Raw genomic sequence first — 19,007 nt, forward strand, 5'->3', positions numbered from 1 at the left:
CCATGTTTGGATCAAGGCTGTAATGCGGTCAGGAGCTGAGTGGACATGGGGGAACACAAACCAAACATCAGTGAGCATGTTATTGCTGAGTAAGTACCGCTTGATAGCAATGTTGACAACACCTTCCAACACTTCACTGATGATTGAGAGTAAACTGATGAGATGGTAATTGTCCAGGTTGGATTTGTCCTGCTTTTAGTCAACAGGCCATACCTGGGCAATTTTCCACATTGCTGGGTAGATGCCTGCATTGTAGCTGTACTGGAACAGCTTGGCTAGGGGCACGGCAAGTTCTGGAGCACAAGTTTTCAGTACTATTGCTGTACTCTTGTTCAGCCCCATAGCCTTTGCAATATCCAGTGCCTTCAACCATTTCTTGATGTCACGTGAAGCGAATTGAATTGGCTGAAGGCTGGTATCTGTTATACTGGGGACCTCAAAAGGAGGCCGAAATGGATCATCCACTTGGTCCTTCTGGCTGCAGATGGTTGCAAATTCTTCAGCCTTGTCTTTTGCACTGATGTGCTGGGCTCCCCCATCATTAAGAATGGGGATACTTGTGGAGCCTCCCTCTCCAGTTAGCTGTTCACGACTGGATGTGGCAGCATTGCAGACCTTAGATCTGATCCATTAGTTATGGGATCGCATAGCTCTGGCTATCAAATGCTGCTTCCACTGCTTGACATGCAAATAGTCCTGTGCTGGAGCTTAACCAGGTTGACACCTCATTTTTAGGTATGCCTGCTGCTGCTATTGGTATGCCCTCCTGCATTCTTCATTGAACCAGGGTTGATCCCCCAGCTTTGGTAATGGTAGTGAGGGATATGCCAGGCCATGAGATTGTGCTTATATATAATTCTGCTGCTGCTGATGGCCCACGGCACCTCATGAATGTTCAGTTTTGAGTTGCTACAGCTGTTTGATATCTAACCATTTAGCACAGTGGTAGTGCTACACAACATGAAGGAGGGTATCTCAGATTTCCAGCATTCACAGCATTTTGCTTTTGTACATGAAGTTTAAAATTGAGACCTTGCTGGGCTGGAAGGTCAGCATGCACAGGGCTGACAATTGAACTGGCCTTGACTCAACTGGGATATATGAGGCAGCAGAGCTTTGGAGAAGCTCAAGTTTATGTAGCGTACCTTCCAATTAACTCAAGTACGGTGATAAGGCTTCCCTGTTCACTTCCTGGGCATTATGAATCGGCCTAGATGCAAGCTGGCTACTAGGGTCCCCTTATGGGAGAATGCCTGGCCATTCTTCTCTTATATTTTCCTCACCCCAATAAAAATAATAACTTGCATTTGTAAGAGAGACTGTATATTGTACAAACATGTCCCAGGACACTTCACAGAGTTGCAATCACATAGGAAGACCTTTCCTCCTCTCTCTTTCTCCTCTTGTTAAACGCCACACTCAACTCCATGTTGCCATCCTGAGAGGTAGTCCAGTGGATCATCTGGCCTATTACAGTCACCAAGCAACCTGACGAGCAGGGGCGGGGCTAGCGGAAGTGACGCACTTGTTGCTGCGGTGACGAGCTTGTCTTGCTGATCGGACGGTTTCGCTCCCATTCCCTTTCGCTTTTAGCACCATCATTATGTCCGGCGGAGGCGGAGAGTTCGGAAATCCCTTGCGCAAGTTTAAGCTCGTCTTTCTGGGCGAACAGAGCGGTGAGTGACCGACGCTAGGCCCGCGGATGAGCCTCGGACTGTCGTGAGCAAGAGCTGGCTTGCGGCAAGCGAGGACAGCGCGGCAGGAGCATCCGGGCCTTTCAGTCAGGCCCCGAGGCCGCGGTCTTTGCTGTGACTGCAAGGCCCAGTTACTGTGACTGAGCTAAGAGAAGGAAACCGCCCCATTGAGCCTCGGATCTAAGAGCAATGACCTCGTTGAAGGATATTTTTCCCCACCAACCCCCCCACCCCACCCCAACTCACCTCACCTCACCTTACCTTACCTACCTACCTAGAAACTTAAGACTGATCAATCTGATTGAGAGACGTTTGAAGCGCTCACCTGGCTCTCCCTTGTTTCATTTCTCCACGCTGCTTATTTTTAGTGGCTAGTTACCCGCCTTCAGTCTCTCTTCCAATTGTTTGGGACCTTCCGCCTTTCATCCTTCAGGGCTTCAGAAAACAGGGCGCTTGGTGTATTTACTTTTTTTTCAATGAATGAAAAATCCCAAAATAGATCCGATGTGTGCCTTTTTAGCCATGTCTCTGGTGATCGTCACCTTTAGAAGTTCCAGGATTTAACTGTCAGATGGATTTGTGACAGAGGGAAAAAGTTATAGGAATGGCTGATAGACGGTGATCAGGCACTTAGCACAGTGGAAGAGGAGTTAGCCTCACAGCAAACATCTCCCTGCCAAAGCTCCTTCCAGAAGAAGTGGTTTCTGCCTACTAAATATGTTGGATTGGATTTTGATCCCTCGAATATCAAAGTGTTTTGTACATTGGAATCTGTCTTGTGTAGTTCTCTACATTGGGGAAAACCAGATGTCTGTGCTCATCTTAAGTTTGGGAACTTTTCTCTGTCATTTCATTCCTGGTTATATCAATTAACCCATTTTGTCTTTCCCCAGCCTTTTTTCTCCTCATTCCAAGTAATTAGAGCACCCCCTTTGTCATTGTAGGAAAGCTGTTTGTTCTTTCAATTTGTTGTTTTTTCTCTATCCTTGTTGTCAAGAATCCTTTGTGTGTTTAGAGACAGCTCTTCTTGCTAACTTGTTAGGTAATTCTGTTTTTGTTTAGGATCTTACATTGCTGCATAAACATGCACTATTTAGGAATCCTATGTGTGAAGTTCCTTTTCAATGTGTTGCACTGGTTTATTATTTTATATAGAGTTAACTGATCAGAGAGACTGGATAGGCTTATAGCAGAGAAGGCTGAGGGGGACACAAAATTATGAGGGGCATAGTGGAGGTGAGGTGTCAGTAGCCAGAGGGCATAGATTTAAGATAAGGGCAGGAGGCTTAGAGGTGATTTGGGGAGATATTTTTTCACCCAGAGGATGGTTGGAATCTGGAACATTTTGCCTGAAGGGGTGGTAGAGGCAGGAACCCTCACAACGTTCAAGAATTATTTGGATGAGCACTTGAAACGCCAAAGCGTACAAGACTACGGGGCAAGTGCTGGAAAATGGGATTAGAATAGATGGGTGCTTGATGGCTGGCGTGTTTACGATGGGCCGAAGGGCCTGTTTCTGTGCTGTATAACTCTATGACTATGACTGATTAGTCAGTAAACATTTTCCCTGTTATTTATGCTGAGATATAATCCATTGGGTATGAGTGGCACTCCAGTATCCCTTCCAATCTGGATAAAGAGCTGACATGAGCAGAAAATGTTATATTTAGCTGTTCAGACAGGATTCATTGAGCAAACATTAGACAGCTCATATTTTAGGTATAAAATTTCTTCAAAACTGAGCAATATTACAGAAAATTCAGTTTTGGTGTTTACAGTGGTGGAAAAAGGATTTGAATCTCCAATATTATGTACTTTGGTTTCTTGCCAATTGAGCTCAAAACCTACAGTTGCAAAATCATCTTTGAGGATACTTACTGCCAAGTTTATTATTTCTAGCATTACTGCTAGAATAGCAATTTTGTCGCCGTAGTTGAAGTCAGTGAAACTTTCTAAATTTAGCTCAGTGCCATTCATGCTTTGACTAGCAGAATTTGCCAAGATGCAGTCCACTGGTAGCAGAAACAGGCCAGGGCTGGTTAAAGTACACTCGCCAAACTCCAGGTCCAGTTTGAATAAGGTGCTGGCATCATTGCATATGCACATGCAAACTTATCCCTTCGTATAGGAGTTGAATGAGTTGGACAAATTTATCTGGAGCATCCGCTTGCTTTAGAATTAATCAAATTGAGTTCCTATTTGCCAAATCAGATGTTGCACACTACAGCCAGGTCCTGGATCTCACATTTGACCAATGCAGGCCAGGGAATTCTAAATATGAAGACCTTTGCCTTGTAAAGCACACATTTATGGCCTGTGAATAGTGTTTCTTTTGGTGTGCTGAATGCTTGGGTTATGATGAACTGCAGACTTCTGTCAGTGGTGGATCTACTGAGTATGAACTACTTTGCTGCAGCCATCTCTTACTTGACAGGAGGGTATTCCTCTTGTAGCTTTCATATAAGGTTTTGCTGCATTCCCCTTTCTCAGTTGGGATTATTAATCCACCCTTCTAGCCTTTGAGCATGATCTCTTGCTGCTAGGCATCAAGTGTCAATTGATGTTGGACTTTAGTTTATGCCTGTCCATGACATTTCAACAGATATTCCACATGTGTTGTGGGCAGCCCAATCATGAGTTTCTTTATGGAAGCCTTTGTTTCCAATTTGAAGGATTTATTTTGGGAAATGGTATTGCTTCATTTGCTTGCAGAACTTCAGAGATCCCTCTTTAGGAGGCAGTCCTGCAAGGTTTCAAACCGGCTCTTCTATCTTCTATTTTCTCTGATTATGGCTGATCTTCACTATATTTGACTGGACCAAGGGCTAATTTATGACGTCCATAAGAAGCTTAATGCCTGGTGGGGTTAGATTTCGGTAGCTGCTCTTCTCCATTTGCTTTCTGCAAGGCCTCATACTGATGGTCTCAACGGTGCCTTTGCCCCAAGAATATCTGTGGTACTCCTCTTATGTGCAGTGTCCTTTCTTGCATCTTTGAAGGGATCGATAGTGAAAACAGAGGAAGATTACAGGGCAATGAAATGAAAACAGGGCAATGCAATTAGTTTTGAATTGTTTTAACAGAGCTGTCACAGACTCAATGGGTTGTATGGCTCACATTATCCCAAGCATGTATGTAAACTGAATACATGGGATTTTCTCTGTCCAGAACTGCAGAGACATATTTTAAGGAGGTTATTTTCCCTTGTTTGGCACAAATCTTAGATGGCGTTTACCTCTTCAGACTTTAACCCTGCCTACCTGCCTGGAATGCTGCAAGCAGCTGGCTGTGAGTCTTCACGTTCATCCTTCCCAATGAACCTCCCCAACCTTGTTGATTTCCTTGTAATTCCAAGTTATTCCCTTATGTATTGTGTATGCACTGAGGTGTTTGGATAACACTGTTAATATGGTCCTGTGCACGTACAAAATATGTACTGTGCATCATGCCACTTGTACTGGCTATTCCTAGACCTATATTCCAATTGACATCCAGCACTACTGCACTGCCAGCAGTGTTTACACTCTGAAGAATTAGAATGAAGACAGACTGCAATGGGATGTCTGAGACTCTGATTATTAGTAATGTGTGCATGGAAAGAATTGCTTTATTTTTGTGTAAGTAATATTTTAATTTGGTACTTTTTGATACCTTGATGAATTAATTTTATTTGGAAATCTTGATTGAGATAATAAGACTTCTTCATTTCTGTACTGTGACATCAGTTGCAGGATGGAAGTATTGTCCCTGTGCCCCCTTGCACAAACTAGTCTGTCTGTGCTGTCCACGTGCCTGATGAAAATTTAATCTCTCTTGAACTCGATGGGATAACTGCTTCATGTTAAAAGACACTTCTTAAAAACAATGTTTAAAGAATTAATTATTTGGATCAGTACTACCTGAAATAAAAATAGTAGGATCATGCGTTTGTGTTTTTGCTAACAGGACTGACTGATGTAGCTGGTTAATGCTGCAAAGGTAGAACTAGATTAGAACTATCAGTGCCACTTGTTAAAGCTAAAGGGTCCTATGTACTTTTTAAACAGCTTTATCAAATTGCCCTTGCCTTTTCAGGACTTGTGTATCTGAATCCCTTAGTGTTTGCTCTGTTAATGTTTTACCAGTTAGTGTATAGTTTCTCTGCTTGCTTATTCCTCCCAAGATGTATACGACCATACAAATTAGGAGCAAGAGTAGGCTACTTGGCCCTTTGAGCCTGCTCTTCTATTAAGTAAGATGGCTGATCTGATTTATAAATTCAAGTCAACATTCCCACCTACCCCTAATAACCTTTCGCCCCCTTACTAATCAAGAATACATCTACCTCTGCCTTAAAAATATTCAAAGATTCTGCTTCCACCACCTTTTGAGGAAGAGAGTTCCAAAGACCCACGACCTTTTGAGAGAGAAAATTTCTCCTCATCTCTGACTTACATGGGCAACCCCTTATTTTTAGATTCTCCTACAAGAGAAAACATCCTCTCCACATTCACTTTGGCAAGACCCCTCAGGATCTTGTATGTTTCAATCAAGTTACCACTTTCTCTTCTAAACTTCAGCAGATACAAGCCTAGCCTGTCCAACCTTTCCTCATAAGATCATTCCAGGTATTAGTCTGGTAAACCTTCTCTGAACTGCTTCCAACGCATTTACATTGTTTGTTAAATAAGAAGACCAATACTGTATACAGTACTCCAGATGTTGTCTCACCAATGCCCTGCATAACGGAAGCAAAACCTCCCTATTTTTGTATTAAATACCCCTCGCAATAAACAATAGCATTCTATTAGCTTTCCTAATTACTTGTACCTGCACTAGGTCACTTAGATCCCTCTGCATCTCAGAGCTCTGCAATCTCATAATCTAATTTTTTTCTCTGCATTGGATTTTGTTTGACATCCATCCACCCGCTTTTCTAGTGAAATCATTTTCAGTCCTTTTTAGAGTTAATCACACAATCTGTTTTTAAGTTGCATTTAATTTTGGTATTGTGCCCCTGGATCCAAACCCATATCATTTATTTTTAGTGTGTGGATTCACAGAATGGTTTCTCGAAATACTTGGCCTTTGAAGTCTTTGAGAACAAGCCTTGCTGCGCATGGTAACATCATTCTAATAGTTTGATCAGGCGGACACTAAAATGGGTGAGATTAAATTCTGGTCTGCCATTTGGCATTAGCACTGTGCAGTCAGAGGTCAGCGCTGCCTATTGCTAATTTCCTATTTGTTGGTTATTGACTTAAATGTAATAGTTCCTATTGATCAATAATTCTGTGTCTCTGAACATTCTCCAAACAGATGAGTAGTCCATCTGTCAGTTGGTTAATTCAATACATTGTTATCAAGTTGTTACTGGAAAAATTCCTCTTAAACTTTTCATGTTGCATAATGTGCATATGTGACATTCTCCATGCCATGACCAGTACTTCACCCTAGTGTCACAGTCCAAATCCCTCCAAAGACAACCCCAAACCCATCATTGATTTTTTTCATAGCTCAAATGGCCATTGTATGAAATCCCACTTTCACCACATTAATTTTACTGCAATGTATTGATCAGGCATGCTGAGCTTCTTCCTGGATGCTTATCCCCCTTTTCAGTGTAATTTCACCTTCCATTCCAGATTTTCCAGTCAAACACTAAATGCCACGACAGTAGCAAATTCTTTCAGAGGTGACTATTTGTCAACACACTACACATTGCTGTACTGTACAGGCTATTGAATATCATTAATGAGGCTTAGAGTTCTCTACCTAAAGGAGCAATATGCATCAATGTTATGTTGAGATTTTTCAATTTAAATTAAGACCCAAGTATTTTCTAAAAACCAAAGCAGTTCAGTGTTTTTTTAATCTAATATCACAATCATGCAAATACCTGTGCTGGAGCGTTCCTTCAGTCCACGTAGAAAATAGAGAATAACGTATTTAATTTTCGATCATGCAGTTGGTTGAACTGATTCTGAATACTGTGTAAGCCCAGCTTGACAATCATTTGAATAATCTTTCATGTAGGAGCCTGGGTTTGATTTCAGCTTCGGCTAGTTGCCCTCCTGGGCAAGAAGCAGGGTAACATAACACAAAGAAAAGGCATACTTAAAAGGTTGTGTATGCAACAGAATGGGGGAGCATTGCGCTGAGACCTGATAATTGTTGTATGCTTGTAACTATTTTAAAATATTACAATTTTAACAAATGCTGAAAGCAAACATTACTACAATAAGAAGACAAATTAATAATGTTTTTACATCAAGCATTACCAGTCTTTTATTAATAATTTCCTGACAGCTGTTTGTTTAGCATTGACCGCAGTAGTGAATCTTGATTTTTAAAAAATCATTTAACTCAATTGCCATACCTTGGGAGTCCATACGAATCTTCTCTAAGGTGTCTTTCAATGGCTGTATGCAGCCTTTTTACACCTAACGTAGCTGAAAAAAGCTTTTACCATTGCAACTGAAATTATCTGCCACTTCTTTCTCCTTTAATCTCTCAGCTGTTCTGATAGCCTTTGTTTTCTTTAATTGTGCATGATATTTGTGTCTTCTCTTGTAAATGATATTCCTTTAATCTATAAAGTATGTTTGCTAATTTGAGGAATGTTGCTTTTGTTGCAGTTGGAAAGACATCTCTGATAACCAGGTTTATGTATGACAGTTTCGACAACACTTACCAGGTGAGTGATTCAGTAGGCCAGTATCTAGCTCCATGTTTTGTAGTACTTCTGTGTCCTTGTGCTGAGTTTCTGTTATTAGCAGCAGTGTCTAGGAAACAGTCATGTCAAAGTCCAAATCCTATATGAACAGGCCATTAGGATACTGGAAGATGTATTGCATAAGGCTGAGGTGATTGTTACTGTGTAATATTAGCAGAGGGCTAAGTAGATTTCACACCTTCTTAGCTGGAGAAGTGATTGTGCCATCTTCAGGATATTATTTCTGTTTCCCAAATTTTAATGTATTTAATTTGTTAAGATGATGCAGTCCACAGCTGAGCTTTCTAAACTCAGAGCTGCTCGCAGTCACCCTGCAAGGCCATCTGTGGTCTTCACTGAAAGTCAGCAGTCTTCCATCAACCATACTGCAACCACTGGGGTAGCAATGTGTTGGAGCACTAGGATAGACAAATACACAGGGAAGATGGGCACTAAGGGGGAATGCTCTAGGCTAATTAGTAGACTTTTTGTCTGCAAGATAACATTAATTTATAAATTTGGTTTAGAATGTTTATTTTGTGGAGACATTTGTTTTTGCATTGTGGCTGTGAGTAGTAGAGCAATGGGAGCATTGTTTAAGCACTCCAATGATCTGTTCTATTCATTTGTGTGATAGCATGGGCTTTCGTTTTATGCATGCTGTGCATGCATGGGTTGCACAGTGGAGTTATCAGCCATGTGGTCAGCAGCTAATATCTCTTGTCATCCAGTAACCACCCTTCAGTTAACTGTGCTAGGCCAAATATAGCTGGAACAGTGGACTACCGCAAATGAACCAGGCATTGACCTGCATGATTTACTGTCCATGGTTACGCACCAGCTGGATGCTACAGTGCAAAATTAATATGCATCACCCGCAAAGGAAATTGTGTGCACTCAAGGGAACCTGCACTGTGGGGGAAGCATGCAATGCTACCAAAGCCATGTGTTCACTGAAACTGCTTCACTCTGGAAAAACAGAATAAACTGTAGTTGGCTCTCATTGCATAGAGAGCCTCAGTAACCTACCATATGCAATAGTGGATGGTAAACTGCGAGATGTTGCAAATATCTCAATTAAAGCCAAGAAGGAGCCAGCTACATAAAGATTCATTACCGCAGTCACCACTTGGAATGCGATCCTTGCCTTATTCTGAGGTTGCAGTTGTGATTCCAACAGTTGACCAGTTTCATTGAAGCTGTCCTTATTGAAAAGCAGACATCTTGCACATTTCTCCTTGCTGAGATTCATGTTGGAGGATTGCTCCCTAACACACTGGATGGAAAGGGCCCCCTGAGAGCTTTTCTTCTCCACCTGCTCTTTCCTTTTTCCTCTCGCAGCTTGTCCTGCTCTGCTAGCCTTCTGTTCATTCTCTGCATCATGCTGTAATCCATGGGGAATGCCTACCACTACACACATGTCTTGGAGCAATTAGTTTGTGCAGATGCATAAAGTCATGAACAATTCATCAACACCTGCCACACACACCCTTAGACTTCTGAAATTTTAAGTATTGGTACAAAGCATGAAATACTTGTAGACTCAAAGCAACAGCCAGAAAAATTGAACCATCAGCTGGCCTATAAGTAGTCGATTACCCCTTTAAATAGCACTGGTGGGGGTCCTTCCTGCTGCTAAATGCACATTCAGTTGTGTGAGGTTAAGAGATATTAGCTTGATAGCTGAACTCCAAAATGACATTACTGGCATCAGATCAGCATTGTACACTGAGTTTATGATCTGCCTGTTTTGCATATCTCCAGCTGCCAACTGTGCCTATGCCTGCCAATGCCCGAAATGATTTGCCCCAAAAGTGTGCATTTGCACTACAAATGCCATTTTGAAGTTTGAAGGGCACTCATAGTTCCCAAAAGAGGGATACCAATTATCCCAATTTTTGCACTCTTTGTTTTCTATGGGGAAAGTAGTCAAAACAGTGGCATTAATGTTCTATATTCTTAAGCTGACTTTTCAAAAGGTGACCATACACCTCCATTTTTAAATGTGCTAGGCAATTTTAAATCAAATACTTTTGCAGGGAAATTGTCTTATGAGCAGTAGTTTTTCTAAAATCTAACTATTCTTTGCTTTTCACTTAATCTTGAGTGTTGTGAATTTTGAACTTGCCTGTTTGTCCTATGATCAGTATAGATGCATTTTGCTTTATTTCACTCCGGTGTTTTGTTTCCAGGCCACAATTGGAATTGATTTCCTGTCGAAAACAATGTATTTGGAAGATCGGACGGTGAGTATGATCACATTTACAGCTAATAAGAGTTCTTGTATCTCAAACCAGTACTTTCATCTTGTGTATACACACACTTTAGCTTTGCTTAAGTTTTGGTTGAAAGGCATTGGTTGTTCTATGGGGGATGCTCATTGGAAGCTTCTGGATTTGTTATTCAGCAGACCAGTCAGCAGGGTGGAAATAAAATTAAAATGTGTGCGACCTTTCATTTTACAGATTATGGCAACTGCCTCACCCTAAGCCTGCCTGAATTAAGGCAGAAATATTTTCTTTCTTGCCCTCTAAACTAGTGCTGAATTATTCCAGAATCTGTATTTAAAAAGAAAACAAAATAATAAATTGAAACCATTTACAGGTTGTGAGCTGGTGTTCGGTGCAAGTGAGTTTTTCTTGCTGGATTGTGATTTGGTTGTCAAGAAGTACTGCATGAATTGGATTAATTCTGCAGGATAATTATGCACTAGGAGAACTGAACGACTGTACTGAAGAGAAATTACGTTTTCAAGTCCACTTACAGTTTCTGGTTATCAGAGCATTAGAAAGGGTGCTGCAATTACTGGGTTGTTAATTTTGTAGACTACCCATGTGTTACAAAACCATAATACCCTTGTCTTATTGTTTTCTCCTGAAGATGTTATCACATACTGGTATGTGATTTCATTAACACTCTAGTTCCCTTTGAGTATCTTGTCCAATTAGGCATGTTTCATGTGAGAGCCTAAATGATGAGTAGGCATTTCATGTAGTCTGATCATGTTTTCACCTAATTTTGAGGCATAATTTCCAGCCCAGGAACATAGGTTACAAAATACAGGTTATAGGAAATGGGAACGTGGGCTCCAGCTTATTTGATATGTTTCCCCTTCACCCTTCTCCCAGCCTGTGAGTACTAACCGCTGAGGCTAATTGTGTAACATCTGCCAGGATCCTGGTTGAGATTAGTTAATTTAGAACAGTTTAATCCATTGCCGTACAACATGGTGCATCTGTCAACTAAACCTAGTCTCAAAAACGTTCTTTTTAGTTTTCTTATTTTAATAGTGATTAGCTAGCATTGCTTGTGAAATGTAAGGAGCCGCACTGAAAATGCTCCAGTCTTGTTACTTTTCTTCATGATGCCGACTATATCTGCAGTCAGAGAAACTAGACATCCAAGTAGGTAAAAGGTATTAAAATGATCAGGAATTTTGCTTCTGATAATGTTTTTGAATGAAAATGTCTACATGTGAGACTGGAACTGGTTACTCATGCAGAAACTGAATGTTTGTTAGCAGGTCTATTCATTCCTGATTCCCCAGGCTGTATTAATTAATCTGGACATATGACTTCAATTGGTGGCTCAGATTGGAGGGGACTAAGGGAAGCCCTTTGGTAGTGTACTTGAAATTGCCTGCTCTAATGACAGTGTGTTCTGAGCTGATTTCATGCTTTATCCATTGATGCAATGCTGCATACAGTACAGTGGAACCTCCATTATCTACCTTAATGGAGGAGGGAAGTATTACATCACTTCAGCGGAAATTGGCAGATCATTTTGTTTTTAGTTTCTGAATGATTTTTTAGATTGCCTAATTCCCTGAGTATACAAGTAAGTTTTCCATTTAAAAGCTCCCGAGGGCGAAAATGTTGGTGCAACTGCTTTTGATCTCAGAACTCAGATGTTTGACTCCCACTGGACTTCTAACCTGTGAACCAGTTGAAGTCCCAATTTTTGGGCCTACCATATTGCTGTAGCCTTTTGTGTCTACAATCACTGTATTTATATAAATAGAAAACGAGAGTCCCCAGCAAATATCCCATGGAAATACCACATTACGTCAGTATAAACTACACAGGTTTAACCCCACCATCTGCTTTTGTGTCCTAGTATCTTTGTACATGTTGCTACAATTTCTTTATTGTCTTAAATTTCTTACATGTCTTGTGGCATCTTGCAAAATGCCTCCTGAAAATCCAGCATAAAACAGAAGACACAAGAATAGAAAAACAGGGGGCAAAAGGGACAGAGGAACATAAAACAATCACTATCACTGGACAGAATGTATTAGGAAAACAAATAGAACCAAGGGCTGACAGGTCTCCTGGACTTGATGGCCTGCATCCCAGGGGCTTGAAGGAAGTGGCTGTAGAGAAGGTGGATGCACTGGTTGTGATCTTCCAAAATTCCCTAAATTCTGGAAAGGTCCCAGTGGATTGGTAGGCTGCAAGTGTAATACCACTGTTCAAGAAAAGAGGGAGACAGAAAGTAGGAAACTGTAGGCTAGTTAGTCTACATCTGCCATTGGGAAAACACTAGAATCCATTATTAAGGAAGTAGTGACAGGCCATTTAGAAAGTCATAATACAATCGGGTAGAATTAACATGATTTTGTGAAAGGGAAATTATGTTTGACAAATTTATTAGAGTTCTTTGAGGATGTAGCAAGCAGGGTGGATAAAGGGGAATAAGTAGATGTAGTGCACTTAGATTTCCAAAAGGCATTCAAAAAGGTGCCACTTAAAACGTTACTGCAGAAGATATGAGCTCATGGTGTTGGGGATGATATATTAATATTGATAGAGGATTGGCTAAAATGAAGAGGAAACAGTCGGGATAAATGGGTCATTTTCAGGTTGGCAAACTGTAACTAGTGGAGTGCTGCAGGGATTAGTGCTGGGCCTCAATTATTTATGACCTATATTAATGACTTAGAAGAAGCAACTGACAGTATTATCGACAAATTTGCTGATTATACAAAGATATGTAGGAAGGCTAGATGTGAAGAATACAGAGTCTGCAAAAGGATATAGATAGGTTAAGTGAATGGGCAAAATTTGGCAGATGCAGTATAATGTGAGAAAATGTGAGGTTGTCCATTTGGCGGGAAGAACAGAAAAGTTGAATGTTATTTAAATAGAGACTGCAGAATGCTGCAGGAGAGGGGGATCTAGGTGCCCTCATACATGAATCACAAAAAATTAGCATGTGGGTACAGCAAGTAATTAGGAAGGCAAATGGAATGTTGGCCTTTCTTGAAAGGGGCTGGCCTATTAAAGTAGGGAAGTCCTGCTACAACTGTACAGAATATTGGTCTTCTTACCGAAGGAAGGATACACTTGCATTTGAAGCAGTCCAGAGAAGGTTCGCTAGGTTGATTCCTAGGATGAAGGAGTTGAGGAAAGGTTGAACAGGTTGGATTCATACTCATTGTAGTTTAGAAGAATGAGAGGTGATCTTATTGAAACACAAATTCTAAGGGGGTGTGACAGGTTAGATGCTGAGAGGATGTTTCCTCTGGTGGGGAATCTAGAACTGGGGCACTGTTTAAAAATAATGGGTCTCCAAGAATTGATCCGTTCACACTTCTCAAACCCATTTTTCATGTTTTCTTATTCTTTCCTTACTATAATTCTTAACTCTTCTCCCAATTTCACTGATTTACATCTCTGCAAAACTCCCAGCTTAATATTTATGGTTCTGTTCTCTTATTAATTTCCAGCAACTATAGCGAGACCACATTTATTTCCACTCTCTAGGTACTTTGAGAAGGCGATGGTGGACCTTCTCTTGAACTGCAGCAGTTTTTATGGCGTTGGTGTGCCCACAATGGCTTTAGGTAGAGGATTCCCTCTGAAAAAACATTCTAAGTTTCAAACCACAAATTTTACATGGCCTTGACTTTTAACTTCCTCTTTTTTTTAAAACTGCAACCCAACCTTATCTATCAGTGTTCTCACTTATCCTCTACTCTTAGTTCAATGTTTGCCCCTGCTGGCTCCTTGATGCACCACACTCTGCTTGCAGTCAGCAGCCCTCACCATGTGTCCTTGACATACAATGGCAGACCTAAAATCTGCGTAGAAGAGTGTGATCCCAAAGGCTGGTAACAGAACTTCCCAATGTCACACACCCTTCCACACATTGTATAAAATTCATTGAGCTGTTTGGGTTTAGAGCAATCATAAACATTTGAAAGAAAGACCTGTTCTTTACAGTGAAATTAGACACCCTTCTCCAGTAAGTTAATGTCACTCTCCCATTAGTTTTTCAAGAGTGCTTAGGATGGAACTATCATGAACATGGTCTGCATTGAGAAATGTGAATCTGCCTAGTTGGCCTGTGGCTCATCAGGTACCTATTACATTAACTATTGGAGGTAAATTTTGAACACTAGTAGTAACCCCCCTGTAATATTATATTTGATATTACTTGCCTTGGTTCTATCACAGTTTGTTTTTTTTAACCACGTAGAAGATATTTGATTGATATTGCCCTTTGCAGCCTCTGGACTACATGTGTAGACTTATAGCTCAGGAGGCATGTGTGATTGACTGGGTGTATGTTGCTATGTGGCCAGCTAGCAAAATCTGCTAAGGCTGGCACAAGGTGTAATCCATTGAAAGTTAATTTCCTGTTATGTCAGCTAGAACTTCTAATCTCCACATTGTACTCAAGATCCCTATCCAAGGGAACAGTCATTGCAAAAGCCAAATAGGTTGTAATTGAAACCAGCAACCCCTCAGAATCGTTTGCTATTTTTTTTGCCAGTTAATGAAATATAAGCTGCATTGCATCTCTTGGCAGGCTGTGCCATTTGAATTTTCATAGATGAGAATGATCGGTCTTGCAGACAACCTTTCATAGCTTAGAGCCTACCAGGGGGGTGGTTTCATAATATCGGTTCAATACAAGAACACCCTCCTTGTCCAAGAATAGGATCTAGCAAAAAGACAACCTTAAATAACTTTAGGTAATTTTGTGATATTCTCCAAGCCTAGTGTTTGAGGTATTGTCGGCGGTTAAACTGGGAATAATCAGTTTAAGTGAGGTGTGTGGTAATACTGCTTGTTACATGGCTGATGTTTAGCACCATGGATGGTAAGAAATAGGTTTGATTTCCATTTCAATTCCCAATCTGAGCCATACCAAAAAAAGGGAGACTATAGGTGAGGGACTAGTAACAATACACTTGCACTATGTTGCCAACCATTGGACAGTGAGCATTAGGTAAAGAGGTTATTAGCTGAGGTCTGGAAGCACCGAGCAGTTGTTGTGGTAGCTTACAGGGCTGCTTAAAATGTATCCAAGGAAAAATTGGAGATGAGTGCTCCTCATTGATCTGCACACTCTCCAAAAAGATTCTTTGATTTTCCAGCTTGTGGCATGAAGAGAAAGGTTGCTATTGGTCCCTTCCAATGAGCCATACAATTATTTACTGACAGGAGAACGAAGATCAGCTGTGATTCAACACTAGCTACTATCTAGTGATCCCTAACAGATAGTGCCTGTGTGGAGATCAAGTGAGGACAGAAGTATGCTTAGCTATGATGCTTTTATGATTGAATAACATATTGGCATTCACTATCTAGAGTCACATACTAAGAATGTCACTTGGGTGAGGTACCAAAAAGTAGCCAGCATCTGTGAAATTGTACCCCAGCGTGTGTTTACATCTTCAGGAGAGGATATGAGAAAACTCCTAATATACCAGCGATTCTCCTGTTGAATGACTGGATGCCTTGCTGAACTTTATCTATGACTCATTGACTAGGTGTATGTAGCGGAGTGGGATCTAATTCTGCTTCAGTGCATTCATGAGATGACTAACGAGACGACATCCATTTGTTTCATTATATCTGTTTTTTTACCTGCATCTGAAAACTTGTTGTGAAGCTTTTGGTGGGTTTGTGAAGTACCATTCTGCTTTTCAGGTTTTTAGGTTCCCTGCATTCTTCATTTTGTTTACTTTGCCGTTCAGTATATTTTTCCTGTGTTGTTTTCCCATTTGGTTTTTCCCCTCTGCTCCTCCACCCCCAGATCAGACTCCAGCTGTGGGACACCGCAGGCCAGGAGCGATTCCGCAGCCTCATTCCCAGCTACATCCGTGACTCGGCTGCTGCTGTTGTAGTGTTTGATATTACAAGTAGGTATTCAGTGTATGTGCGTTTTGATTCCAGTACAATCGGTACTCTTTATAAAACAATTTATGGACTATCTGGCAATTAACGCACTATTTTGTTCAAAATAACCATTCAGGTCTATAGGTGTTGAGGCAACGTTAATAAAATGCCTTTTTTGCTGTGACTACATACTGGTGTAACTTACTGAACAAACTTTTCCTTTGTTGTTATGGTGAAGGTTAATGCATCTGGGAATGGAACATGTTTCACTTCCATCCATTGACATCGTCAGGCAGCCCCCAATAGCCCATAATACACATCTGTGCGAAGCTTTCTCTGAATTCCTTCAGAGGCTGGGTCTAATTTGATACAGATTTATGTGCCATTCACTCCTGTACACCCCTGGTAGCATGCCTATTGCCTCTCATACAGATGGGCATATTTTCCATTTGTCAACTACTAAGTGCGATTTTTGAGTTTATCCTGAATTGAAAATTATTTGTATGCTTATGGATTTAACTTCCACAGTTTTCTAGAATTGCAGAGCCCTTATCTATTACTGTACTCAAAACAACTCTTAGCAGCTACTATAGAGAAAAGAGACAGCTCTAGCACTTGCATTCAATTCCCCTGTCTCATAACACATTGGTATAGCTGCTTGTTGGAGGACTGCTGTTTTTCATCATTTTCTTGTAGTTACATCCAGAACTGTTTTAATTCTGCAATCTTTCTGAGATCTGGGCTATTAAGGGTTGAAGCTGAGATTATCTGCCTTGTTTTATCAAATGAAAGCTATGTAAGGAGTCACTTACATAGAAAACATTTCCTATAATGCAACCCAAATAGGATGAACTATTCCTAAAGAAAATTGACAGGAATGTGATCTTATCAGGTGAACCATTTAAAGCTCATAGTAACTGACATATACAAGGGAGCTTCACAACACTTACACAATTGAGAGGTTCAAAGAGTGGTGTGTCTGAGCCTTTAAAATGTGTAAGGTGTGTTGAACTAGCTTGTGACCGTCACTTTGCCAGCACTTTCCATGCCGCTGTATAAGCCACAGCTATGACTGCTGGAGTTTCAAGTTCAGTTTACTATATCAACCAAGAATATCAACTTAAGTGTATTAAGTTTTCTGGCTAATGTCACAAGGATGCGCACACAATTAAATTCTCTTATTGTATAATTATATACTTGACACCTGATAAGTTAATTCCTTGTGTTTCAGAAAAGTTAACAATGATCTTACAAAACTTTACTAAATTGTCATGGGATGAAGATACAGGTTTCATTCTGCAGGCCTGAGATGAGGTTGATGTAAAATGCTTGTTGAGCTTTTCAGATTTTCTAACTGTTTTAATTTGCAACTAAATCCAATTATCATGAAACACAATAGTGGAGACTCTGACCTGCTCCCAGTGAGTGGCGTTCTGCTGTGCTGATTGAGATTGGTCCTTGATCCTGTCGTTTTCCCCTTGCCTTTTCTCTTTCTCTGCTGTCCTGGACCTGGTCTCTGCAGGTTCGACTGCAGCTCTGGGATACAGCCGGCCAGGAGCGATTCCGCAGTCTGATTCCCAGCTACATCCGTGACTCCACTATTGCTGTTGTAGTCTATGATATCACAAGTGAGTGCAAATTCCTGCTAATTCTTTCTCTTACTCCACTATGTTCCTGTGCATGACACACTTCTGTTTATCACACAGCTGCTATAGTTTCTTATTAATATCCATAATAGGGTGTAGCTAGTAATTCCACTGTGTCCCCATGATGTAGTCATGCAATTACTGCAACTGATACCACGGTGCCGAGTATGGCAGTGCATTCAAAGTATGACATCCCCTTCCTTTTTGACCCCGAAGTGTAATGATCGGTGACCTTGCTGTGCCCCTTCTAAAATGTGGCAGTGTTTTCTGCAAGAAGAAACCCTGCAATGCTATCTGTTCCACCCCCTACAACAAAGGAGATCAATGTTTGAAAGCAGGCATCCTGAAAATAAAACTGGCTGGTTAAGAATTATTAAAAATAGACAAATAAGTACCTTTGTCATAGTCATAGACAAAGCACTGAAAAAGGCCCTTTGGCCCATCGAGTCTTCACCAGTCAAACAAATACCTAACTATTCTAATCCCATTTTCCAGCACTAGACCCATAGCCTTGTATGCTATGGCATTGCAAGTGCACATCCAAATACTTCTTAAGTGTTATGAGGGTTTTTGCCTCTACCACCCTTTCAGGCAGTGAGTTCCAGATTCCCACCACCCTCTGGGTGAAAAAATTCTTCCTCACATCCCCTTGAAACCTCCTGCCCCTTACCTTAAATCTATGCCCCCTGGTTATTGATCCCTCCACCAAAGGGAAATGTTCCTTCCTGTCTACCCTATCTAAGCCCTCATAATTTTATACACCTCAATCATGTCCCCCCCCTCAATCTCCTCTGCTCCAAGGCAAATAACCCCAGTCTATTCAATCTCTCCTCATAACTAAAAC

General features: G+C 40.9%; 1 protein-coding gene across 2 annotated transcripts in view; it reads left to right on the plus strand.

The window, feature by feature from the left end:
- Positions 1–1,506: 1,506 nt before the first annotated feature.
- The window catches only part of rab41 (RAB41, member RAS oncogene family), a 41,332-nt gene continuing 23,831 nt past the window's right edge, over positions 1,507–19,007 (plus strand). Inside the window, exons 1-4 of one of the 2 annotated variants that reach the window (XM_078546974.1) lie at positions 1,507–1,676; positions 8,312–8,370; positions 10,581–10,634; positions 16,435–16,540. In XM_078546974.1, the coding sequence (XP_078403100.1) occupies positions 1,604–1,676; positions 8,312–8,370; positions 10,581–10,634; positions 16,435–16,540 (292 nt within the window). In that variant the 5' untranslated portion in view covers positions 1,507–1,603. Of the gene's footprint in view, positions 1,677–8,311; positions 8,371–10,580; positions 10,635–16,434; positions 16,541–18,039; positions 18,146–19,007 lie in introns of both variants that reach the window. The other variant, XM_078546976.1, reaches the window with a different exon arrangement.

The sequence above is a fragment of the Cetorhinus maximus genome, chromosome 8 (genome assembly GCF_964194155.1).
Source record: "Cetorhinus maximus chromosome 8, sCetMax3.hap1.1, whole genome shotgun sequence".
NCBI lineage: Eukaryota > Metazoa > Chordata > Chondrichthyes > Lamniformes > Cetorhinidae > Cetorhinus > Cetorhinus maximus.